This window comes from Prionailurus viverrinus, chromosome A3 (genome assembly GCF_022837055.1).
Source record: "Prionailurus viverrinus isolate Anna chromosome A3, UM_Priviv_1.0, whole genome shotgun sequence".
NCBI classification, from domain to species: domain Eukaryota; kingdom Metazoa; phylum Chordata; class Mammalia; order Carnivora; family Felidae; genus Prionailurus; species Prionailurus viverrinus.
Window position 1 is genome coordinate 118,236,343 of NC_062563.1, and position 27,608 is coordinate 118,263,950.

The following is a 27,608-nucleotide window of genomic DNA, read 5'->3' on the forward strand; positions in this document are numbered from 1 at the left end:
TCTCCCTCTCTCTCTCTGCCCCTTCCTCACTTGTACTAGGTCTCTCTCAAAAATAAACAATAAAAAAATAATAAAGAATTCTAGAATGGCCAACGTGGGCAGATCTTTGATATCATCTCATTTAACGTCTCAGGAATCTAAGACCCAGAGAGGTTAACAAACTTGCCGAAGATCACTCAGCAAGTTACTAAAAAGGCCATGATGTGGAATTTGATTCTCCTTAATGTCATCTGATATGCTTTCCTTGGGACTAAAGTCTTTTTAAAAGAATGTTCTTAAAGGGCTTGTTGTGTGTGTTGCTCTATAGCCTGAGTTCCCGGCATGTGGAAATTTATTCTTTTGTCACGTCTATAAGACCAGTTTTTTTTTGGCTGTCCTAACTCATCAATCTCAATTTTTCATCAGGCATGCCAAAGAATGATAATAGTATTAACATGGTCACAACTTTTTGGGTAGACACATCCTCTAGTCTGATGATTGTACAAAAAACATTAGAGATGACTTGGGAAGTCCCAAACCAACATTCTCTAGATACTCCATGTCCTGTGCTGATGACCACAGGGGACACCACCACCCATTACAGATTCCATCCCAGACACAGACCAGTGCACCCTCCTGTCTCCACCTCCTGATGCCCACCCAGCATCCAACATCATACACCCTGTGTCGGGGGAGAGGGAAGAAGTCTTTAGGGAGCAGTTTGAATGGGAGGGAGCACATCCGCAGTTGACTTAAGGTTTTGCCCTTCACTCATTATATGACCTGAGACGAGAAAGGCTTTGCTTGTCAGTTAGGTTTTCCTCACCTTCCTCATGGGAACAATTGAGGTAGGCCCAGAGCCAGGACAAACAACCCAAAGAAGAGGGTGCCATGGTGAAGGTGAACCAGTGGTATCTCAGCAGTGGCTGGCCAGGGCCCTGACTCCTCCCATGCCAATACCCTCCACAATCATTCCCAGCTCCAGTCAGAGATTTAACGGAGACCATCAAAGGTGGGTGGGGGTGGTAGCGATTATTAGTGAGCTCCAACAGGAGGGGAATCTCAGGGAACTGTGTGGGGGCCTCATGGTCCACCCTCCCCCACAATCAGGAAAGTCTCTTTCCAGAGACAACTGGGAGGTTCTAATGTGAAGAAGAGAACATGGGCTAAGGACCACTGTTCCCACTGAGATGCAAGAACACAAGAGGAGACAGTTGCCTAAAAGAAAAGCACTTGGCCTTCCCAGAACCAAGCAGACTCCCTATGGGACCTCTTTCTAGGAGCCAGGCACACAAATTCACCAGTGTGCTGCCTCTTTCCACACATGACCTTTTATGTTTGAAGCTGGCAGACTCATCTTGTCCAAAATACCACTTGCATTAGGCCACTCTCCTGCTGAAGAGTCTGTCACAGCTCCCCACGTCCCACGATAGCAAATCCAAATTCTAGGCTTGCTGTGTGACCTTGGGCAGGTCACTTAACCTGACCTGCCCAAGGGTTCAGTTTTTGTTCATGTAAAATAAATAAATAAATCAACACACCAACAAACAAACAATAAAAAAAAAAAGGGAATAGTTCTTTTAGAAGTCTCTTTAAGCCAAAAGATATTATGATAATCTCTATTGTTCTGGTCTTGGGATTTCAAATTCCTCCCCCCACACTAACCCTGCCCTCGGATCAGCAGACCTGCTCCCTGCACTAGGAACCTCAGCTTCATCTCTGAGTGTGCTGCTCCCTAACTTGCATGCCCTCCCTGCTCCTGTGTTTATCTTGATCCCACACAGCTTTCAGAGCTCCGCTGAGTTTCCCTCCTACGTGAAACTTCTCCAGCCCACGTTCACCTCTCAGTTCTCTGAAGCCTGTTGCTTTCATTACAGCTACTTCACCTATTTTGGTACTTAATTCTTCTCCAGTGATTTTATGCAAATAAGCTCTCTCCTGAGGGTTCCTTCTTTTGGTTTATTATCTCCCAGCCAGGCTCAGCTCAACTCGGGTTCTTAGAAGAACGCTCAGACAGTTAACTGACAGTAGCAAAAATGCAACTTGATGAAAAGGATGATTGATGATAAAGTCCTCAAAAACTACAAGGTACAGATGACAGCCCAGGAAAAGTATGGCTCCTGAGTCCCCCCAGAGAGAATCCCTTACCTGGGTGTGCGGCTCACAGAAGGAACTTGGAGGCAAGTGAGTTGGAGAAGGGGTGGAGATGGGGATTGAGGCATCTGATGTAGAAGAGAGTCTAACACCAGAGTTCCAAGGATGGCTCGGCCACCAACTGGCTATGGGACTTGAGCAAGTCCCCACTCCTCTCTTGTCAATAACTAGAAGAACCTGGACTACCAAAAGCTCTCCAAGGTTGCTATCTACTCTTATTTGGAAAGAGGATTTCTAGAAGGCTCGGCTGGCAACCTCCAGGAACGACTCTAGGTCCCTGTAAAACAAACATTGACTGGCTGTACTTGTTCTAATGAGAAAAGAGGTATTCCTTTCCTCACCTGCTCCTACCTTTGGCTTACCAGTGACAGGCCTGACCCAGGTGCATTACCAAGGCGATGAGTTTTCATTCCCCAGCCTGACAGTCTCCCAGGGAACTGCTGACCCATTCCGGGAAAATGAAGCTCTAGCAAAAATTGTACTTTATTAGATACGGTGGTTTCTTGCCAACTTGCTTTTGCCAATTGCAGTTTTAAGATAATGATGTTTCAGTTTTATACACCCAAACTTTTGGAACAGGAACCTATTTCTACGTGTGTTGTTTGTTGAGCCCATTTCAAAGCTTAAATAAAAGCCGAATTATGATTCTTCCCTCCCTGTAATACAGGGTGGTGGCAAAAAGCCATGACTCAGGACTCAGTCTCAGGACTGAACTCTGGCTCGTGTACTTACAGCTAGCTGATCTTGGGGAAGTTATTTAATTTCTGAGTCTCAGTTTTCTCATCTGTAAAATGAGGATAATAGTCTATCCCTCTTCTTTTTTTTTTTTAAGTTTTTATTTACTTATTTTGAGAGGAAGAGAGCAAGTGGGGGAGGGGCAGAGAGGATCCCAAGCAGGTTCCACACTGTCAGCACAGAGCTCGATGTGGGGCTCAAACTCATAAACTGCAAGATCATGACCTAAGCTGAAGCTGAGAGTCAGATGCTTAACCAACCAAGCCACTCAGGCGTCCAACAGTATATCCCTCTTAAGTGGAAGCTGTTATATATACACAGTGGTTAGTGTGGCGCTTGGCTGGCTGTTCTAGAGAACCTCACGCTGTGAGTGTAGTTTGAAGTGACACTCAAATGGCAATGTCCCCAGTGCTCGACAGTTACATTTATATGGTCATATTCATCTTAGGCCCCAAAGAGTCTACAAATAACTCTTGGAGGAGTCTGAGCTGCACACAATAAAAAATAACTAGGCAAAGAGAGAAACAAAGTATCCAGAGGTAAGAATCAGCAGAAAAAAAACAAATACAGTAGAAACAGATCCAAGATGGTGGAAAAGAAAATTTGAGGCTATTCACGGAAACAAAATTATTTTTAAAAGTAACACTGTCGGGGCGCCTGGGTGGCGCAGTCGGTTAAGCGTCCGACTTCAGCCAGGTCACGATCTCGCGGTCCGGGAGTTCGAGCCCCGCGTCGGGCTCTGGGCTGATGGCTCAGAGCCTGGAGCCTGTTTCCGATTCTGTGTCTCCCTCTCTCTCTGCCCCTCCCCCGTTCATGCTCTATCTCTCTCTGTCCCAAAAATAAATAAACGTTGAAAAAAAAAATGTAAAAGTAACACTGTAAGTTTGGTACAGAAATACATGTAAATTATATTTGAAAAATATTTTCAAAGCCTCTAATGATCAGGTCTAACAGCACATTAGACACAACTGAAAGAATGAATAAATTAGGACATGTGTCATAATATATTACTCAGAATGCAGCAATTTTCTAGAAATACAAAAAGATGGTACAGTTGGAATAGAGGCTAAGGGACATGGTATATAAAGTAAGACAACCAAACATACATTTAATTGGCACCATGGAAGGAAAAGACAGAAATAATGGAGTAGAAGCAGTATTTCAAGAGATACTGTCTGAGAATTTTCAAAATTTATGGAAGATATCAAGCTATAGATTCAAGAAAGACTATAAATGTCATGCGAGATTATTTCACAGAAATTAATGAAACAGGAAAAAAACATACAATTTAGACCGTAGTGTATTTTTCCAAAAAGGACCATAACTTTCCTCCCATCCTGCAGGCCACTTTGCAATGTGACTTTTGCCACCCCTCCCCACAAGAGGTAAAGTCTATTTCCTTCCCCTTGTATCTAGGCTGGCCCTGAAATTTACATTGACCAACAGAAGCAGCAGAAATGACTCTTGGGCCCAGGCATTAAGAGGCCTTGTGGGTTCTATTTTTGCCCATTTAGGTACTTCTGTACCCAGCCCAGGCTGTCCTCCTAGAAAGACCATGTGGAGGAGGACCAACACACCCCAGTACCAAGTCAACAGACATGTCATTTTAGATCGGCCATGTCAGTCCCACACAATACCGTGTGGAACAGGGACAAGATGTCCCAGCTGATGTCTTCCCAAATTGCAGATCCACTGAATTGTGAGTAAATAAAATGGTTGCTGTTTGTCAATATGATTTACTGTAACATGCTCTGCAGCAACAGACAACTATGACATAGAAGATCAATAAAGCCAAAAGTTGGTTCTTTCAAAAAACTAATAAGGTAGACAAACCTCTGATAAGATGAATCATAGAAAAAGGATTAAGTCACAAATAACCAGTATTGGAAATAAAAAGGGGGCATAACTACAGAAGCTACAGATATCAAAGAGATAACAATAGAAATTCTCTAAAAATTATGCAAAAAACTTCAACATGTACTTGAAATGAACACATTCCTAGAAAGACAAAACTTTCCAAAACATACTTATAAGAAATAAAAATATGAATAATTCTATAACCATTTAAAAAATTGAGTCAGGGGATGGAAGAAGATATTTGCTAATGACCTATCAGATAAAGGGTTAGAATCCAAAATCTATAAATAACTTACCAAACTCAACACCTGAAAAACAAATAATCCAGTGAAGAAATGGGCAGAAGACATGAATAGACACTTTTCCAAAGAAGATATCCAGATGGCCAACAGCCACATGAAAAGATGCTCAGCATCACTCATCATCAGGGAAATACAAATCAAAACCACACTGAGATATCACCTCACACAGATCAGAGTGGCTAAAATTAACAACTCAGGAAACAACAGATGCTAGCAAGGATGTGGAGAAAGGGGACCCTCTTGCACTGTTGGTGGGAATGCAAACGAGTGCAACTCTCTGGGAAACAGTGTGGAGGTTCCTCAAAAAATTAAAAATAGAATTACCCTATGACACAGCAATAGCACTACTAGGAATTTATCCAAAGGATAGAGGAGTGCTGATTCATAGGGGCACATGTACCCCTATGTTTATAGCAGTGCTATCAACAATAGCCAAATTATGGAAAGAACCCAAATGTGGCTGGTCTGATGAATGGATAAAGATGTGGTTTCTATATACAATGGAATACTACTCACCAGTGATAAAGAATGAAATCTTGCCATTTGTAACAACGTGGATGAAACTGGAGATTATAATGCTAAGTGAAATAAGTCAGTCAGAGAAAGACAGATATCATGTTTTCATTCATATGTGGAATTTGAGAAACTGAACAGAAGACCATAGGGGAAGGGAAAGGGAAACTAGTTTCAAACAGAGAGGGAGGCAAACTATAAGAGACTCTTAAATACAGAGAACAAACTGAGAGTTGATGGTGGGTGGAAGGAGAGGAAAATAGGTGATGGGCATTGAGGAGGGCACTTGTTGGGATGTGCACTGGGTGTTGCATGTAAGTGATGAGTCATGGGAATCTACTCCCGAAGTCACGAGCACTCTATATACACTGTATGTTAGCTAACTTGACAATAAATTATATTTTAAAAAATAATTAAAAAATAAAAACCTGAGTCAGTCAAAAATCTAGCAAAATATAATATTCTAGGCTATTGGTGAGTTCTACCAAGTAAAGGAAAATTTTCCATTCATATATTTTATATAATTTTTTTTAAGTAAACTCTACCCCCCAACATGGGGCTTGAACTTGTGGCCTCAAGATCAAGAGTCTCATGCTCTACTGACTGAGAGAGCCAGATACAACGAATTCCATTCATATTAAAAACTATTCAAGAAAGAAAAATAGAAACACTCCCAAATACATTTTACGAGAATGTAGAACACTGATATCAAAATCCAACAAGGGCACCAAGAGAAAAGAAAATGACAGTTCAATTTCATTCATGAACATGTAAGAAAAAGAATCCTACACAAGTGTTAGCAAACTAAATCCAGCAGTACAGTCGACCCTTGAACAACTGGAGGTTGGAGCACTGACCCTCCACACAGACAGAATCTATGCATAACTTTTGATTCCCCCCCAAATTTACTACCAATAGCCCACTGTTGACCAGAATCCTTACCAATAACATAGTCAACTAACACATATTTTGTTTTTTATATGGATTATATACTGTATTCTTATAATAAAGCAAGCTAGAGAAAAGAAAATGTTAATAAGGAAGAGAAAATACATGTATAGAGCTTTGTGTTTATCCATAAGTTTACATCATCTGTTTACAAGATGAATTATCGGTTGTACTTAACATCAATATTGCCTTAAAGGATACAAAATACTCTAGATGGTATATGTTTTATGAATACCAGACATCAAAAATGAAAAGATAATGTGTGGTCTCTGTGTAAGTTTTGATAATTTTTAACTTTTCATAATAGATTTGTGTACATTTTAATGGTAGTAAATAATAAAATAGACTAGTATTTACATAGAATTAACACATTCGTGACATCCCTAACTTTTTCTTAATGTTTTTGATATTTCCAGGCTATGCTGTTTCTGAGTTGTTTCGAATTGTCACAAATCTCCAAAAAATTTTCCAAAAGTTTGTTGAAAGAAATTGGATATAGGTGGACCCACATGGTTCAAATCCATGTTTTCTAGGGCCAGTGGTATATAAAGACAAAATATACCATGACCAACTCGATTTTATTCCAGGAATGCACAGATAGCCCAATATTAGCAAATCTATTAATATAATTCAAATATATAATCAAATTAATATAATTCAAAATATTCCCCCCCCTAATCTAAGGGGGGGAAATAAGATTATTTCCATAGATGCTAAAAAGACATTCAACAAACTTTAACATTCATTCCTGATAAAAACACTCAAGGAGGGGCGCCTGGGTGGCGCAGTCGGTTAAGCGTCCGACTTCAGCCAGGTAATGATCTCGCGGTCCGTGAGTTCGAGCCCCGCGTCAGGCTCTGGGCTGGTGGCTCAGAGCCTGGAGCCTGTTTCCGATTCTGTGTCTCCCTCTCTCTCTGCCCCTCCCCCGTTCATGCTCTGTCTCTCTCTGTCCCCAAAAAATAAATAAATGTTAAAAAAAAAAAAAAACACTCAAGGAAATAGAAATTTATGGATATTTCATTAATGCAAACACACACACACACACACACACTCACACACACACGTGTGTGAGTGTGTGTGTGTATTTATGCATGTATGGAGAATTCCCAAAGGCCATCATCCAATTGAATAGGGAGAAATTTACCTCCTACTAAGATCAGGAACAAGGTGAGAATTGCCACTATCACCACTGCTATTTAATATGGTATTGGAATATTAGCCAATTCAATTAGGAAAAAATAAATATAGGAAGAAGAATTAGAAACGAAGGAAAACTCTTATCTGTTAACGATATGGGTGTATAATTGCTCTAGAGAATTAATGATAAAACTAATTCAAAAGGTATAATAATGTAGCAAGATAGAAAGTATAAAATTAACATGCAAAATGTAAAAGCCTTTGTATATATCAATATATGAGCTGGCCCAGTTGGAAGTATAGTGGAAGAGAATAAAAAACATTTATAATAATTATAAAAGATTAAATACTTCTGGGTAAGCCTAGTTTCATTTTAATTTTAAGTGAATTTCAATAAAAATGCCAATGGATTTTTTTCCAAAGCTAGATGAATTGATTCTAAAGTTCATTTGGCAAAATAAACATGCAAAAATAGCTATTAAAAACCCTGAAGAAAAGAGCAGTGAACGTAGACCATTACAAAATGGTCACAAATACGCATCTGTGGACGCGTGTCACTTTACAGTGTAACTTTGCTGCTCCTTCCGTCTAGAGAAGTTTATTTCTCTTCCACTTAAACCTGAGGTTGCCCCATATGAATTGCTTGGGCCAATGGGATGTTATCAAACATTTGCAAGCAGAGACTTGAAAAGTGCTAGCACATTGGGACTTAACCTTTTTCATTACTTTTTTGGAACCTGAGATCACATGGTCTTTAAAAATAAGAAAAGATACTCAACTTCCTTTGTAATCAGAGAAATTAAACTAAAAATGCCATTTCTCACCTGTGACCTTTGCAAAAGTTCTAAAGCTTGACTATACACTATATTGTCAAGCTACAGAGAAGATGACATTTTATTTATATACTACCAGGGGGAATATAAAATGGTACAATCCTTACGGAGGAAAATTTGACAACATCCAACAAAACTATGTGTGTTTACCCTTTGACTCCTAAGTTCTAGAAACTTATCCTAAGCTATACCTCCAACAACATGAAAAAGACATATGCACATGATTGTTCATGACAACACTACTTATAATAGCAAAATATTGGAAACAACCTAATGGCCACATCAGGAGACTTGTTGAATATATACGGTAATAGTGGAATAGTCTACAGTTGGAAAAAAATGAAAAAGATCTGAATAGATACAGTATAATCTCAGGATACATTAGGTGAAGAAAATTAAAATAAACAAAAAAGCATACAGTAGGTTTTCATTTGTGCAAGAAGGAAGACAAAATAAAGTATATTGCAAAAGGAAATATAGTGAAGATATGAAAATAATGAAATTGGTTATCTACATGAATAAGTAGAAAAGAAAGGCTAGAGGAGATGGAACTTCTCTGAGTGTCTTTTTTCACATAGTTCTGACTTTTGAACCATGTTAATGTTCTATATATTCAAAAGATAAACTAAAATCAACAAGAATGGGAGAAACCCTATAACTGAATACAGAGACAAACTTAACTATGTGTCTGATAGATAACCATACAGTGAGAACAAAAGAAATAGAATTAATCCCAGTGATTTTGAACTAAGTATATTGATTATATACCTTGAGTGTGATATACTCGAAGGAAAAAGAATGGCAAGAAACCATTGTTATTGGTGCTATTGTCATTGGTGCTATTATTAGAGTAGCTCCGATATTATGTTGTATCACAGGACTCAGCAAACAAAAAGATTTATTGTTGCTTTTGTAACCTTGGTTTGCACTGTGAATGAAGGACAAAACCAATCTGAAATGGGGGAAGGAGATAAAAGGCTAATTCTACCTAGAGATCATTTGTATACATTTATTTTTTAAAAAGGAAACTGTACTTCTTAGCTCTGTCCACTGGGTGAGTTTGGACATAACTCCAGCAGCAATGAACACCCCTAGCACCTAATCTTGGTTTCTAAATAAAATCCCCCAACAACTGGAACCTTGAAGAAATGGCTAATTGCATGGCTGAGATTGGAAAAATACAGGATTAGTTGGAATGGCTTGTTCCATAAAACTAAAAAGTGCTTAAAAATGGATGGGGACACAGGAGGCAGTATGAAGGCGTCTCACTGGCCAAATCCATAATTCCTTGAGTATCGAAATGAATAGCAACCTGAATGGATTATACCATGCTGACTAATAAAAGAATCCATAGAGTCACCTGGGTGGCTCAGTTGGTTAAGTGTCCGACTTTGGCTCGGGTCATGATCTCCCTGTCTGTGGGCTCGAACCCCTTGTCAGGCTCAGTGCTGACAGCTCAGAGCCTGGAGCCTGCTTCAGATTCTGTGTCTCCCTCTCTCTCTGCCCCTCCCCTCATGCTCTGTCTCTCTGTCTCTCTTCCTCGAAAACAAACATTAAAAAATTTTTTAAATAATAAAAGAACCCATAAATCTATTTTATATTAAAAAGATAAAACATAATAAGAATGGGGTAGAGAATCTCTTATTTTTTTTAATGGGGGAATGCCAACTAACAATGTTAAAAGAAATGAGAGACATTTTAAAATCACCACGTTACAGTCACCCTGGTAATATTCAGTTCAGGCAAGAATCATCAGTGGATGGGAAAACCATTGGGTAGAAGAATGGTCACATAGGATCACAGTTCCTCCTCACAGATAACTTATAAATCACATGGGGGGAGGCACCCTTACAAGGGAGAACTCTGGCAGACACACCTTAATCAAATTACCAAACTTAACACAATTAGGGTATTTACCAGCATCACATGTATCCCCCAATGCACTACCTTAAGGACAAAACATGATCTATTTTTTATTTCTTCCCAGAGTTTAATCTGATTCCAGCAATAAAAAAAAAAACAAAAAACAAAAAACAATTTGGACAAATCCAAATTGAAATGCATACACACAAAAAGCCAGCCTAAAGTTTTCATCGACACAAAAGAACAAACCAAGAGGCTAAAGAACTATTCTAGATTAAAAGAGATGGAAAAGGCAGGGTAAGTAAATACAATGTGTGGTCTACAGTAAATCTAATAAGCAATGACTGAAAAAAATGAATAAAATAATAAAGTCAATTCATCACAATAGCAAATTTAATGGAGGCAATCATATAATCTTCTCAATAAGTGCAGAAAAAAATATTAGATAAAATCCAATATCCACTCATGATTTTTTAAAAATCTCTTAGCAAATTAGTAACAAGATAGAACTGCTTAGTCTTATAAAGAGTATTCGCAGAAAAGCCTACAGCATACACCATACATACTGACAAAATGTTAAACACTTTCTTTTTGAACTTGGGAATAAGGATGCCTCCAAACATCACTTCCATGAAAAATTGTAGTGGAGCCAGCACAGGAAGAAAAGTACAAGAAAGAAACAGTATATAGGTTGAAAAGAGAGCAACAAAACTGTCATTATTGGCAGGGTTGTGTATATAGAAAATCCAAAAGAATATGCAGATAACTTATTAAAATTTATAAGAACTTAATTGGGTTCACAATCAATATACAAAAATCAATTCCATAGACAAATAAACATTTTTAAAACAAACATTTAAAAATCCATTCAGACAACAAAAGGTCATATGCCTAAGAATAATTAAACAAAACATACACAAGCCCTCACCAGAGAAACTATAAAACTTCAAGAGGCATTAAAGAAGATCTAAATATATGCTCATGATTTGGAAGACTCAATATTGTAAAGATGTTTGTTGTCCCAAACTTGATTCATAGAATTCAGAGCAATTTTCATCAAAATCCCGACAGGTTTTTTGAGGGGTAGAAATTGACAGAAAGTAAACTGTATATGGAAGTTCAAAGTCAAGTCATTTTTAAGAAGAAAAAAAATAGAAAGACCCGTTTCCTCCAATAATAAAACTTACTATAAAGCTGCAGTATTGAGACAATGTGCTGTAGGCAAAGGGGCAGACAAACGGATAGATAAAGCTGAGTTCTGAAACTGATGCAAGCACATCTGAGCCCTTTCCATATGAACAGAAAGGGCTCTTCACAGCAGTGAGGAAACCATGGACTTCACCATAGTGTGGAGACAACTAGGTATTTGCACAAAAAGAAGTGTGTAAAAGTCGGTTCCTCTCTTACACTAGTCACAAAATCCAATCCCAGGTGAATTCAAGACCCAAATGAGAAAAGAAAATCTATGAAGTTTTAGAAGGAGATATGGGATAATATCATCAAGACCTCAAGGCAGGAGAGGAGTTCTTAAATAAGACCCAAAGAGCACAAACCATGGAGATTAAAAATGTTAGTAAAAGGTGAAATATTTATATGATCTGAAGAGAAACCAGAGTATAAGATCGAAAACTTTAGAAATAAAGAGACAGAACACAAAACCGACAACAGCCAAACGACTGATAAAACTGAACTCTGACCAGCACACCAGCAGGAAACCCAACCACCACCCCAGCAGCCATCAGTCTAGAACAGTGAGGACCTGGTCCCCAATTGCAGCTTCCCTACTTTTTGTCCCTGCTTCCAACTTAGGACCAACCACAGAAAGCCACATATGTTCCCCGAATGAATCATGTCAGATGCCTCGCTTCTCATTAGCCCGCCTCCAACTTCCCCATGGCAACAGCTTCCAGTCAGAGCACACCTGAGTCCTTCCCCTTTTCACTGTCAAGCTTTCCCACACCCCTGCCTGCGCTGGCGTCTCCCCAAAGTGAATGTTGCTGCCTTCCCTGCTTCAGCAACCTCTGAATTGCCTCCATTTATTCTCGTTTGGGTCATCTTCATTTATTTCCCCCAAATCCAGAATTTTGCTCGTCTAAAGTCTCCATAAAGAGAGCAGAAAGACAAGGTTCAGAAAACATTAGCTGTACCTGTCACCCACAAAGAGCAAGTGCACAGCATGTATGAAAAACCCCTTAAATCATGGGAAAAAAGGAAAAACCTATACAAAAATGGGAACACACTTGAATAGACACTTCACAAAAGAGGAATTCATATGGATCAAACATGAAGGAAAAAGCTCCTCTGCCTCATTTAGCAATCAGGAAAATATGATCACCCTGGATATTAAGCATAGCAAGCATTATTATCCTCCCCTTGCTTCATACCCTGCACCCTTGAGCACCACGCTCCCCCCCACCCCCCCACCCCCACCTCCACCTCCATTAGACAGGGTAACAAACCTGTCCAAGGTAAGCAGCAAGACTGGTGCTTGGACCCCAGCCAGACCTCTGGGGGCTAGAGGGAAAGTGCTTTCCCTCTCTGGGCCCAGGCCTCTCATATGGAGAGGCCAAAAAATCATCTTTAAGGCTTTCCAAACAAAGAGGAGCCAGAGGTCAGGAGAAGAGAGGCAAAGGGGATGTGGCAGAGGCACAATCTTCTCCTAATCATTAGTTCAGGAGAAATCCAAAGCTCTGACTAGTAGCCCACTCATTTCTGAAACCTACCTTCCTCTTTCCTTTTAGCAAAAACAAAACAAAGCCCGTAAATAGTAGTACTACCATCTTAAGGATGAGAAAGAAAAAAAAAAAATCAAGGTCCAGGGAGCTAGAACTTGCCCAAGGCCACACAGCACAGAGAACTAGAACCTGGGTCTTTGTGACTCCCTCTACCGACGGCTTTTTTCTGCACCACAGAACTGTTACCCATCAGCACTTTTCACCTATCCCCAGACCTGCCTCTTGCCTCACAGCTGTGGGGACTTGAATCTCAGCATTCCAGCCTGCTTGGGTCTAACCTGTGCATTCTGTGCTCAATGAAAAGAGGTATTCCTCTCTCAAGCTCTAAGCAAAAGGGACATCAGCAGGCTGACCCATTAGTTGCCCTCTGAGCAAACGGAAGACTTACCTTGCCCCAGAAGCAACAGCAGCCCCAGGAGGAAGATGTGTGGCTGCAGTCCCATGCCAGAATCGTCCAGGTGTCCCAGCCTTGGATGAATGGTTTGCACAGGTGGAGGCTGCCACACTTCCTCCTGCTTTTATTCTCCTCTGTTGTCTGATAGTACACCTGTCATAAATTTTACTGTGTTCACCTTTGAAAGGGTGCAGTGGCCAGCTGTAAATGATAAATATTAACATTTAGACAGAAGATTTCTCAAGGTAGATAGGTCAAAGATGGGTAGCATGTTCTAGACAAAGGCACCAAAAGACCAGGACCACATAGCCCCCTTTATATGGCCTCCCAGAATCGTAGGCATCCAGAAATCAGGCACTGACAGGCTGGGAGGAGCTTAAGATTGGAAATACAGGGCTGGAATCTCAGATTAACCACACCTGTGAGATCTAGGGTGCGTCCCTTAATGTGGCCTTAGCTTTTCAGCTGTAAGCCATGGAAATAAAAGCCACAAATTGAGTGAAAGTACTTAGTAACAACTGTAAACCATAAAGCCCCCTCCAAATGTGACATCTCTTAGTGTCTGAGGAGCGCAGCTGAGTTCCCCAGTCTACAAGATCCAGAAAGGTTTGTTTCTGTCCCTCTCTTCCAAAGCCATGGGTGGCGGGGAATGTTAGATGATGTGCACGCCACACATTGATTGTCTGCAAGTTGAATTGAGAGATACAAGCCAGAGAGGTGAGCCCTTGGAATGCATTTGACAGAATTAGCATTTTGCTTTGGGCGACTGACGTTGAAATGCTGGGCAGGGTCTAAACTGGGCAGACAGAGTCGGAATTTAAAGCCTCAGTGACAAATATCCTTGGGGGTGAAATTTAAATATTTTCCACAAATATCAAGTAACATTCGCCTTTGGGTAACATGGCCAAATATATGTAAATCATCCTTGCATTCTGGCCACAGTTATGGAAGCAAGGCTGAGAGCCAGACTTCTGAACTCCAGCTTGGGGACCTGGAGCTGGTTTCTATTGTTCAACCTTGGTCTTCATCTGCTGACATCTTTTTCTGTATGTTTAAAATCACAGTTATAGGTTGGTTGTCTTGAGTATAAAGTGAAGTCTAAGTGGGCGGCCCTCTGTTCCTGGCTATCTGTTATTAAGGTATTGTCTTCCTTTCTCATCTGCTCAATAAAATGTGACTTGTGGGTGACCACTGATTTAGCCATGCCAAAGCCTCAGCCTCAGAGCCATATGTGATGTGATGAGGTCACATCAGGCGTGTATGGCCGCTGCTACAACAGGCCCAGCTGGCCATAGGCTGGTTCCAGAGTCTGGCTGAGAGCAGCATGCACAGAGAAGGAAGAAGAAAATACACCCGAGAAGGGGTATGCAAGGGCCATTTGGGCATAGATGTTCCTGACCATTGGACACTTACTATCTTCACTAATTGGCCACAAGCTCAACAAGAGACCCAAAGCTGCTGTCTCACTACTAACGACAACAGGAGTCCCTCCTAGCTCCATGCCACCAGCAGCTTTGAGAAGCATCCCTGATGCTTGGACTGAATGAAAAGTCACAGGTTCCCACTCAACTTGGGCCCATTGGAGGTAGGGTAGGACACGTCATGGGAAATGGACAGAAATAGCCTGGCTTTACAATCTGTGTATTTGCTTCCACCTCTTAATGCTTCTCTGCACGACCACCATGGCCCCACTGGGTTGGCACACACACCAACCTCCAACCTTTTTTACATTTAGAAGCATTGAGAAATGAATTAAAAACATTTTTAACCTTTATGAGGAATTTTATTATAGGACAGACTGAATTCCCTCTGAGATATAAGAAATCTTGGAGTCCTGTCAACACATTAAGGAATCCTCATTAGTTATGAGGCAGTGAAGGAGTAACATCTCTTGGACACTCTTACCAGGCACCGTTGGCACGCTTCACATGCATTAGCTTAATTACCACTGATCATCTATTAGCAGCTATGAAAACTAGGGGGGCAATACTTGTCAAAAGCCAGAGACAAGCTCCATCACTTTTTAATACAATTTTCTTCTCTGAGTTTTGCTGCTCCGATGTCCTAAGATGACATATCCTAGAGGAGGGAAGATGCTCCATTTGAAATTTTAGCAACAATTAGCAGATGTTCCTTTTGGGAAAGGCACAGGCCCATGGATTCAAATCTTCCAGCAAAGGCAGTTCAAGCCTCCCTCAGAAGACATCTCAGGGATTGGAAAAGCTGAGTGCTTGCTGTTGTCCGGAAATCCACAAGGGGGTGCTAGACCAAGCCTCGGCCGCAGGGCCCGTGCGGCTCAAAGCAGCACTGGCTGCGAAAGAATGTTTTTCAAACTGGGGTTACAACCCATGATTATCCCATGAATTTAATTTGGTGCATGATCAATCCATTCAAAAAAATTAAATGGAATATAAAATATCTGAGGACATTGCATACAGTAAGGGTAAGTAATGTTTTGGGAAACTTGTTTCAGTCACAGGTGGTGATGCAATATGTCTTTCTTAATATGGGTCATTAAAAAAGAAATTGAAAACCACTCCCTCAGCCATCAGTAGATCAGTTCCACAAACAAATCCCTAGGCTTCAAGAAAGAAAACAGGTTTGTTCTTCCCTCTGGTTAAAGATGCACCTACACCAAATTCCCTGTGCTAACAGCTAGCAACAATGCCTGTGATTGGCTCTGGGCCTTGGGAAGAAAGTACAAATCAAACTTATTAGCAGTTGTGAGAAGACAGTCAGGGAAATTGTCCTCTTTTTTCAAAAAGGAAAACCTTAGTCCCTGGCTCCTGGGGGTGAGCTCTGCCAATGTGATGGAAATATGTGTCCACAGCCTGTCATCTGGGATGGGACAAGTTCCCATTGGTACCTATTTTAGGGAAGACCCACAGCTGGAAGGGGAAGGTCCACACCAGAACTGTGGGAAGGAGTGGAACTATCTGTCTCAGAATAAACTGCACCAGTGCCAATAATGCCCTGAGAATTGTCTTCCCCTGTGACTTTTCTGAAGTACCTACTTGTCCTCACCACGATGGCCTTCCATCACTCGCTCCTTCTGTGTGGAAATAGTCTTATGTCCCTGATGGGCTTCTTGAGGGAGAGGCTGGGCCTTTCTCTTCTTGCCATTTGGCACCTGTAGAACCCCATGCTACCAGAGTACCTAGCTCAATGTCCTGTGCCTAAGAGGCCCTCACCAAATCTTCGTTCATTGGTTGAGTATTCTTCAGAGGCAAAAAGACAACTGGTTTAACCAAGCCTGTCTTCTCCAAAACCCTTCCCAGGCACAGAAGTACAAGGAGGCTTAGGAATCTCCAATCGCAAATGTCATCCAGATTCCAGCATTCCTATGTATACACAACGCAAGACTTGTGTGTACACACACGCAAAACATTGTCCAGTGCAAGTAACTGAACTTATTTAGCTTCCTTTGGACAGAAGCTTTGCTTATAATCAAATAAGAAGTGGGGCGCCTGGGTGGCTCAGTCAGTTGAGTGTCCGACTTCGGCTCAGGTCACGATCTCGCGGTCCGTGAGTTCGAGCCCCGTGTCGGGCTCTGTGCTGACAGCTCAGAGCCTGGAGCCTGTTTCAGATTCTGTGTCTCCCTCTCTCTCTCTGACCCTCCCCTGTTCATGCTCTGTCTCTCTCTGTCTCAAAAGTAAATAAACGTTAAAAAAAAAAATAAGAAGTTTAATTAAGGACTAAAAAGTAAGAGAGAAAATGGAGAAGGGACGAATGATGTATGTCTTAAACAAAATACCATTTTCAAATATCCCAGCCTTGTTAATAAAAAAAGAACAACAGGGCAAATCCCAATAGAATGTACACACCATGAGACCTGGCCTTCTTGTTCTTTGCTATATCCAAGAAGCTAGTACATTGCCTGTGGTAGCAGGCATTCTCTAGATGTTGGATGAATAAATAAATAAATGAAAAGCAGAATAAAAAGAAAGACACTAAAACTACTGTAACTACTAAAACTACAGCTCAATTTGGGGCACCTGGGTGGCTTAGTTGGTTGAGCGTCTAACTTCAGCTCAGGTCATGATCTCACGGTTTGTGAGTTCGAGCCTTGCATCAGGCTCTGTGCTGACAGTTCAGAGCCTGGATCCTGCTTTGGATTCTGTGTCTCCCTCTCTCTCTGCCCCTCCCCCACTCATGCTCTGTCTCTCTCTGTCTCAGAAATAAATAAACATTAAAAAAATTTTTTTAATATCAGCTCAACAAAATATAATAGGTAAGATGAAAGGGGTAAAAATCATGTTTTAGGATAGAAAATAGGAAAAAGAGAGGCATGTGGCCCCAATACCATGAAGCATGATGGGAAAAAAACAACAGAAAAGCAACATGGAGGCTCACAGCTCATGGCTCTTCCCTAAGGTCATGCTGTTATTCTCCTGCATAATGGTCTCAATCCTGGCTGCAGATTGGAATCGCCTGGGAGATAAGAAAAATACCTGTCGCTGTGCTTCACCTACTGACATTCAGAATTAATTGGTCTATGGTAGAACTTGGTCATTAAAAAAAATTTTTTTTAATGCTTGTTTATTTTTGAGAGAGAGAAAGAGACAGTGTGAGCCAGGGAGGGGCAGAGAAAGAGGGAGACAAAGAATCCGAAGCAGGCTCCAGGCTCTGAGATGTCAGCACACAGCCCAATGTGGGGCTTGAGCCCATGAACTGTGGATCATGACCTGAGCCGAAGTTAGACACTTAACTGACTGAGCCACCCAGGCACCCCAGGACTTGGTCATTTTTAAAGCTCACTGATGGATTCTGATGTGCAGAGCCAGGGCTGCCTGGTGCCCAGCACTGAGGGCTGAAGAAGGCTCCATCTCTGCTGCTGCAGATAAGCCAAAGGTCCACAGGGCATAGCCTGATGTCTGACAAACTCAGACTGACCTGGTGGCCTCTCTAGAGAGGAAACCCATAGGAAACCCATAGCAGTGGGTTATGGGGGGACTGGGGCTTATCTCTCAGCAGTCAGATAATGGGGAAAGGGCCAGATTCTGGTGCCTGGAGAGGCCCAGTCACTGAGCACCAGGATATATGAGCTAAATTTGCAGATCAATCATATTACCCATTATCATGTACAACCATTTCCTCTTCTTCATGTCTTGGTTTCCTGATCGGTGAGTTTGACAACATAAAGTCCATTATCTGTTATGCACTGTGAAGAATGGGACCATGGGTGGGGAAAGGGTAAGATGAGCTGTCTACCTCAAGCATACAGGATACTCTCCCAGCCATTACTGCAGAAATGGTACCATCCCTGGCTGACTACCATTCACAGATGGTGAGTATGAGGTCCCCACAGCCTGAGCTCTGACATCTTCTAAATCACAGCCATACTGCCTATTGGTCCCTCTTTCTCCTCTCCCTTCCACCATCTCCAGACTCTTGGCCCCCCCACCAGTGCTTTCCCAACTTCATGCCTCTCAGCACACAAATGGTGGTGATATTTGCACGGCACACAGGATGAGCAGACAGGACAATTTGTGGCCTGAGATGATCAGCTGGGGGTCTGGGACAGCCCCAAGCCCTGCCCTGGTGGGCCTGAAGGCTAGGGGGATCAATGTCTTTGCCCATCTGTACCTCTTAGTGCACCTACCTCTGGGTGAAGACTTAAATAGCATTTGGTGAGCACCTACTAGGTGTCAGGCATCTTGCTAATTGAACTCATAAATGTCATCTTTATTTAATACTAGCTATATTCCTCAGGGGGTTAAAAGTCTCAACTAAGTTCACTCAACTAGTAGTAAGCTGTAAAAAGGAGTTTCTGATCCAAGTCTTCTACCTCCATATCTGCTAGTTTCTCTCTGCATGACTGAGAGATGCTCCTGGTAAAATGGCCTTAAATGCCCCTTCTGGAGAGAAGCCCAGGAAAGGCTCTTCAGTCTGCACTGGTGGAGGGCAACCTATGACTCATGCACCCAGTTTGGCAGGGGAGTCTGGCAGTGTGACCATTACCTCCTGGGAGATGAGACTGAGCAGATCATCTGGCTTGACTACCACCCAGCCAGGGCCCAGGGCACTCACTATTCTGTGGAGGAAAAGTGGCTTCTCTTGGTGGAAGCACCAGAGGCATTGTCCTCCTTGGTATCACCTCCAGAGGACCAGAGAACCAAAAAGGCATGCTCTGCCCCATCCCAGCTGATGGATCCCAGCCCAGCTATGACCTCCTCTCCCCTCCTGGGGAGAATCCCATCCAGAGGCAGGGAAGCGACAGGAATGAATGAGGTCAGAACTGGTCATCAGGCACATGGACCTTAATAGCCACCTAGTCAGTCCCTGCCACTCCCATTGCAAGGAGGAAACTGAGGCAAAGAAAGAGGTAGGGCCAGTCTGTGACAAGGGGCCTGAGCTAGGTTTTGGATTCCCTGATTCAAGCCTGTGCTCTTTCCCACTCATCATGTAGAGCTGAATCACCCTGACCACTTGCAGCAATGGAATTTCTAGTTTGATTTTACAGGTAAGAGACTAAAAACCCAGAGAGGATTAGTAACTTGCCCAAGGTTGCTCAGCTACTAAGGATAGCTTGCCCTCTTCACCACAGCCCAGCAATGGCCAAGTTCAAGCCAAAGGGACTTGGCATAGACCTCACACCAGCAGATACCACATAAGGCTCAGGGTCTGCATCTCCATTCTGGGAATGAAGATTCCATGGACACAGGATGGCCAATGTGGCCAGTAGACATTGGCACACAGGAGAAGCTCTTCCCTGGATCTTTTAGAGCTGAGACCCCACAAGGTAGAGCTGGTGGAGCGCTCTACCAACCAGCAGGATCCCAGGGAACTTCTGCTATGTGGCTAATCTTTCCATTAGTCAATTCCCTTTGAACCCTGTCCATGAGAAATGTGATCTGTTCTTTAAATCCAAAGGGAGCAACCAAAGTCCCCCAGACTTTTCTGGAAATCTCACATGTTTCAGACCATGCTAGGAAGCTCCTGGCTCCTACCATCCCAACCATCATGCGCCAACCCCGACATGCCTCCCTGACCTGTGTTCAGAACAGACCCCCTGCTTTGGAAGGCTTCTCCTGGACTAGGGGTCCAGAGAAGGAAGACAGCCTCTCTACCACCTGCCATGGTAGCTTACCAGCTAGGGACATCCCTCCATCCATACTGCCACTATGGAATGGGGCCTCTGGGCCTTTGGCTGTGGGCAGAGGATTGCTGTGACATGGCATCACCTGCTTGCTACCAGGCTAGGCTATCAGCCCCCACACCCACGCTGCACATGGTGTTAATAGCTTTGGTAATGATGATGATGCACAGGTGTGCTTACTTGCCAGCTCCCTGGGCAGGCCCACTGTTTGCCTTTGATGGCACCACCTAGGGAGAGGACTATGGGAGGGGAGAGGGTAAGACTGGCCTTCTGTCCCACAGCCCTCAGGCAGGTGATCCAACTGGGCTGGGCCGGGGAGGCGGGGGGCACCGTGGAATCTGTGCTGAGCTCTGGCCTTCAGGATAGTTAGGCTGGTTCAGTAGACACCTCGGGTTGTTTCCCAACTGCTCCATCCTGAGGGAATGCCTGTGCCTCTGCCTCTGGGCATTGCTGAAGCAAGCCAGCCTATTGTTCCTTTCTTCTTGGGTTCAGGAAGGGCCTTGTTCATAACTGGAGGGTTAGCACTCAAAAGAGAAAACATGAGGAAAAAGAATTTTCAAATTCCATATTTTCTCCATTCTAACCCACACACATTTTCATACTATAACATTCCTGAAAAGAGACTCTATCTTATAATCCACAAAAATGTTTAGAAACTTGTCCCAGATCACACAGAGAGCAGGTGGTGAAGCCAAGTATAAATTTTTAATACTGTTTTTTTCTGCTCCAAAAGCCAGTTCTCTTAACCTGAGATACTTCTTTATTTTTGTTTCTTTCATTTTGTTCCTCCATCAACCTTGGGAGGCCTTCTAGGTGCATGTGTGACCAGGAACATGCAGGGATATGGGCCTTGATCTCAGGCTTTTCAGAGGGCAGCTGGGATCTTGGCATGGTCTCTGTGGGAATCCCGGATGTCTCCTTCCACTCCCACTCATTTCTTCTTTGCTTCTGGGAGCCACCTCGAGCCAAGTTTCCAATTCTTCCCCTCTGTTGACATTGAGATCCATGTTTTGTGAACCAGAATGAGGCTCCAAACTTTTGAAATTTAACATCTCTTCTGGCACCAATCCCCAGAGCCTGGCCACCCCAATCCTCCACCCACCCCAGCCCTGAAGGGGCTTTTCAAAATACCTTGCACTCATCTCCACCCCCACTTCAGTAGGTGTGGTGTCTGCTCCCACCACTTTATCAGAAATGTTCTATAGTCAACAATTTGTTCAATCCAATGGATAGTGAGGTCCTCAGATTTCATCTTACTTGACATCTTAGTGACATTTGACAGCTGACCTCTACCCCTATTCTCAGATAACTGCCCTTGGTCTCCATGTGTCTAGTTTCCAGGTTTCTTCTTCCCAGCTATACCTTCTCAGTCTCCATCCCCAGCTCCTCCTCTGCTGCTGGAGCTCCTCAGATCTCTGGCATGGACCCCCCTGTCTCTGTCTCTCAAGGTGATCTCACATACCTATACCCCCATGGCTTCATTTAAAATTGATGCACTGATTCCTACACTTCAATTTCCAGCCAGCCCTCTGTTCTAACCTTCAAACCCTGTAAACTCGTTCAATGACTCAACATCTCCACTTTGATGCTTCATAGGCACCTCAAACTTAAAGAGTTGAGAACTGAATGTACGATCCTCCTTCACCCATCTGCACCCCTAAAGGAAAGGGCTATAGTGGTTGTAGACAGACCCAAGAACAATCCGTGAAAACTCTTTCTCCTTAGCCTCAACAGATCATCAATTGCTGAGTCCCATTAATTGTATATCCCAAATCACCTCGTGAACCCATTTACCATTCTCCATCTTCACTGCCCCAACCTGGACCCAGGCCACCATCTCTGCTCCCCAGAGTGGCTACAAGAGCTGTTCCTAAGTCTACTCTTTATTTGCCCCCCCCCCCCCCAGAAGCCTGATGATCTTTTCAAAGTGTGAGCCCATTGTCACACCCTTGCATAAACCCTCAGTAGCATCCCACAGCCCTTTGGACAAAGTCCAACCATCTTGGTATGGTTTAGAAGGCCCTGATTTCCTTCTCCTCTCTAGCCTCATACCCCACTCCCCCCTTCTTCCCTGACCCCATGCCCACTGGGCTCCTTTCACTTCCCTGAACATGTTATTCTTTCTGCCACCTCAGAGCCTTAACACAGGCTGTTCTCTCTGCTTGGAACTCAGGCCAGGCCAACCTCCTTCCCATTTCTTGACCTCACTGACTCTCCTTCCAGGCTCAGTGTAAATATTTCTTCCCAAAACACTTTCTCAAACCCAGCCAATGTAAGACCCTGTCTCATGCTCCCCTGGCCTCCCGTGCTTGTCCTCCAATACTCTGAACAAGCAATTACAAGTGTGCTAAGTCTATCCTGTCTGTCCAACCATGAGCTCTAAGATGGTAAGAACCAAATGGTTCCCTGCTGTGTCCCCAGCATTTAGCACAGGGCCTGACACCAGCAGGTGCTCATCAATTGCTGCATGGATGACAATGTCCAGCCTTGCTCCATTCACTCCTCCAGGGCCCCCAGTGAACAGAATCAAGTCCTACCTCATAGTAGGTGAACCACTCCTGCCCTCTCTGAAGCTCTGCTACACCACTTACTTCTTCTTGTCTGGTATCCCCAAACTGGCCAGATGGAGCTGTCTCTTTTGCTGGAGAGGGTATCGCCCACACTTCATTCTCTTTGTAACCTGCATGGTCCTTAACATAATGGCTTTGGACACAGTAGGAAACTTTCTCAAGAACTGCACTCTTGGGACCAAGAACAACACATTGCTGTAAAGGAAGGGGGCCCTGCTTGGCCTCTGCTTGGCCCAGATATCCTCCTATGCACCTTAAGAGTTAAGAAATCTCTTAAAATAGTCCTCCTAAAACAAACAAACAAACAAACAAACAAACAAACAAACAAACGTCAAGTCTTACAAATTATGGATAGCAAACCAATCAAGGACTGCCAAATGTACTTGAAGGTCGATTAAAACCTCCCGTTTCCAAAAATCGCCCCCTCCCCCCACTAACACACACTAGTAAACTGTGTGCTTGCCAGTCAGTGACTGTCAGTATTTCCTTTTTTTTTTTTCCTCTCTAAAACTTACCCTCCTTCCTGATACCTTTGAACCCCTGCTGAAATGTAAGTGATTACAGATGGTCCCCTTGTGGCTGTGAGTTTATAAATAAACAGCCTTGGCTAATTTTATCTCTGGTCCTGTTTGAATTTTGGCTGTGATCTTGGTGCTGCAGCTCAGATATAGGCTGACCTGCTTGTTGCTGGGGCCCTTGGCCCTTGGCCAGGTGTGGTGCTCACTGAGGCCTCTGTAACCTCACCGCCCATGGACCCTGAGGTCTGCGCTGGACCTCAAGTCCGCTCTGTTGCCATTGAGCTCCTTGATTGTTTCATTCATTTGTCAAATCCTGGGTGTTTATGTTTGGTTAATGTTCCCTTTGAGGGTTGTGTCCTTGGTGACTTGCTTCTGCCTGTCCCTTTGTTTTGTCCTATGTCCTTAAGTGTTGCTTTGTCAGGAGGAGGAGAATCACAGAGTGGAACACGGGCACCGTTCCTATAAGCTGGCTGTTGAAGCCGGCCTCACAGACTGGAGACCTGACTGTTCTCCCCAGGCCAGCAGGCTCTGAGGACAAACTATGCTGTAGGTCACCAATAAAACCGGATGAGGGTGTCCTCTCATCCTGGCCATTTGTCCTGAGAGCTTGGCTTTGACTCAGAGAGGGCGTTCTCCCTCTCCAGAAATGATGTCTTCCCAGCTCTCTGGTCCATTAGGTTAGGGGCCCAAGACACAGGTTGTATGAACAGTTTCTATTGACTGTAACTTTCACCTGACAGTCACCGAGAATTTTCTCTATCTAACCCGTGTCCCTCTCTGGGAAAAACTGCTTCTTACAGGCGCCCCCATTCCTGCTATAACCCCTATGCTTCTCCCAATGGCAGAACTCCACCAAAGATGATTTGGTCCTGCAATGGACACTTGGAGGAACACTTAATTTAAGTAGAACTGCTCATTTGAGAGGTGCCTTAGAACAAAAGCAGAATAAAATTCCTCAGGCCCAATGAGCACCCTTTTGTGATTGGCACCCTGATGTTTCTAAACAGAATACTAAAATGCCGGTTCTGTAAAGAATTTTTTCTTTCAAGTCTAAAGAAGGAACTTGATGACCAAGTATAAAGCTTTCTGGGATAAAACTGCCTCCCTCATTAAACCCCCACCTTCTAGCACCTCCTATTCTTTAACATACCCTCCCCTCCACTTCCACATGGTTCTGACCTCAATCCCCTCCACCTCTTCCATCCTCTTGCCTGGATCCCTTGCCATTTCTTAACAAGCCCCCCGACACTCCAAAACATTAGTTTCCTTTAAAAATCTCATCCTAATTGAGAATCACAAATGCCTTTAACCATAGAGTTTAAACCCTGGTCTCAGCAGAACTAAGAGCTATTGTCTGAAATGTCCCCAAATCCCGATTAAGAGAGACACCTCTTTACTGAAGAATTCAGAATCTGCCAGGGACCTTATAATCCAGGACTTCCAAATCTCTGCCAACAAATTGACATGTTGGTACAGAGATCAAATGCTAAATTATCAATGAGAAAAGCTGAATAGACTGATCCAGGGTCAAACTTGAGGGATCCCACAGGCACACGAAACCAGCAAGCCTCAGGGGGGCCCAGAAAATAGGTCAGAGTTTACTAAAGGCAACTTCTGGGACCTTCCCTGTAAAAATAGATCTGAAATCAAGAGCAGGAGAAGACAAGCCAGAGTCAGGGAGAAAATATTTACAAAAGACATGTTTGGTATGGGACCATTATCCAAAATATATAAAGAACTCGTAAAACTCAGCAGTAGGAAAATGAACAACCTGATCAAAAAATGGGCAAAAGATCTGAGCAGATACCTCACCAAAGAAAATACATGGATGGCAAATAAGCATATGAAAAGATGCTCACTCTCATGTTATTAAGGAAACGAAAATTAAATCTACACACATATCAGAACGGCCAAGATCCAGGACACTGACAACACCAAATGCTGGTGACGATGTAGAACAGCAGCAAGTCTCCTACGTTGCCGGTGGAAATGCAAAATGGCGCAGCCACTTGGAAGACAGTTTCTTGCAATACTAAACATATTCTTACCAGACATACCTGCAATCACACCCCTTGATATTTACCCACAAGAGTTGAAAACTTAAGTCCACACAAAAACCTGTACATGTTGTTTATAGCAGCTTTATTCATAACTGCTAAAACTTGGAAGTAATCAAGATGTCCTTCAGTAGGTGGATGGAGAAATAAATTGTGGTCCATCCAGACACTGGAATATCATACAGCGCTAAAAACAAAGAAGCTCGCGAGCCAGGAAAAGACATAGAGGAAACTCAAATGTGCATCACGAAGTGAAAGAAGCCAATCTGAAAAGGCTGTGAGCTGTATGATTACAACTGCATGACATTCTGGAAAAGGCAAAACTATGGATACAGTAAAAAGATCAGTGGTTGCCAGGGGGGAGGGGGGAGGGAGGGATGAATAGGCAGAACACAGAGGGTTTTTAGGGCAGTGCGACTATAATGGTGGATACATGTCATTATCTATCTGTCAAAACCCCAGAATGTACACCAAGAGTGAGTCCTAATGAAAATTGTGGACTCGGGGTGATCGTGATGTGTCTGTGCAGGCTCTTGGACTGGAACAGATGTATCACTCTGGTGGGGGATGTTGATGGTAAGGGAGCCTTGTGTGAGGGTGGGGTAGGGGGGAAGGGAAACTGTTTTCCTCTCAGTTTTGCTGTGAACCTAAACCTGCTCTACAAAATAAAGTCCATTTAAAAAATTAAATAACATAAAAATGATTGGGTCGCAATTTGGTCTTCTAAGCAGAGAAAAAATGAATCGAAAGGAGATTTTAGAGACATGAAATGACCTTTCAACAAGGTTCAGGAGTCCCTTTCAGAGCCGCGTCCTCTCATCTTATTCTGTAAATAGATTAAACCTGAAATCAGAGACCTGGTTTGCAAACAAAAGCAGACTGGGCGATAGCCCCACTGTCTAAATTAAAACACACAGCTGAATATTTTAAAAGGGGGAAGGAAATGGGAAAAAATAGATACAAACACGGAGGGAGGGAGGGAGGCAAACCACAAGAGACTATTAAATACAGAGAACAAACTAAGAGTGGATGGAGGGGGAGAGGGAAAATGGGTGATGGGCACTGAGGAGGGCACTTGTTGGGATGAGCAGTGGGTGTCGTACATGAGCCACTTTGACAAATTATATTCATAAAAAATAATAAAAAATTAAAAAATAAGTAAAAGGACTTTGGAATAGAAACAACATAAAACGTAATTTTAAAAATGCGTGACTTTGCAGATAAAACAATTAGGTGCTCCTAATTCTAATTAACCCCCCCTGTCGATCAAGATGCCTGTAAATACTGTAAACAGCAGGGACACTGGAAAAAAGAAAACAGACTGAGCTTATCTACCCTGTCTTGTTAGAGGAAATGCCCTTCCTCCGATCTAATTCAGTTGCCTAGAGGCAGGCATGTTCCCAGGTGACAGCTTCCTGCCCTAAATTCCTCAGGGCTTGGCTCAAACCTGGAAAAGGTCTGGAGGCAGACATGGAAACTGCAGCCTCCCCTTGGAATCACCCTGGGCCAACTGTTGCTGAAATTACGAAATTACACAGGAGCGCCTGCTCTGAGGCTGAACCTCAGAGGCCCGGCCAGCCCTCTGCCTGCTGGCATCTGGGCTTAAGGCACTCTGGGCTGGGACGATGCCCCCAGACCTCCCCAGCGGCCCTGCACGGCCCTGGCGCACCGGGCTGCTTTGCACCTGAGTTTCCAGGCACCCTCTCAGACCGACCTCAGTTGAGTACTAGTTGGCTGAAGGTTAGCATGGAAATAGGGGGGGCAAAAGGGACATTAGAACTGAAAGACAACAAGGAGTGCCTGGGTGGCTCAGTCGATTAAGTGTCTGACTTCGGCTCAGGTCATGATCTCATGGTTCGTGAGTTTGAGCCCCGTGTTGGGCTCTGTGCTGACAGCTCAGACCCTGGAGCCTGC

At 43.2% G+C, this 27,608-nt stretch overlaps 1 protein-coding gene across 3 annotated transcripts in view; it reads right to left on the minus strand.

The window, feature by feature from the left end:
* Nucleotides 1-27,608, minus strand: part of PLB1 (phospholipase B1) — a 143,479-nt gene that overhangs the window by 108,547 nt on the left and 7,324 nt on the right. For all 3 annotated transcript variants that reach the window (XM_047853240.1, XM_047853239.1, XM_047853238.1), the window contains exon 2: nt 13,445-13,651. In XM_047853240.1, the coding sequence (XP_047709196.1) occupies nt 13,445-13,499 (55 nt within the window). In that variant the 5' untranslated portion in view covers nt 13,500-13,651. The remainder of the gene's footprint in view (nt 1-13,444; nt 13,652-27,608) is intronic.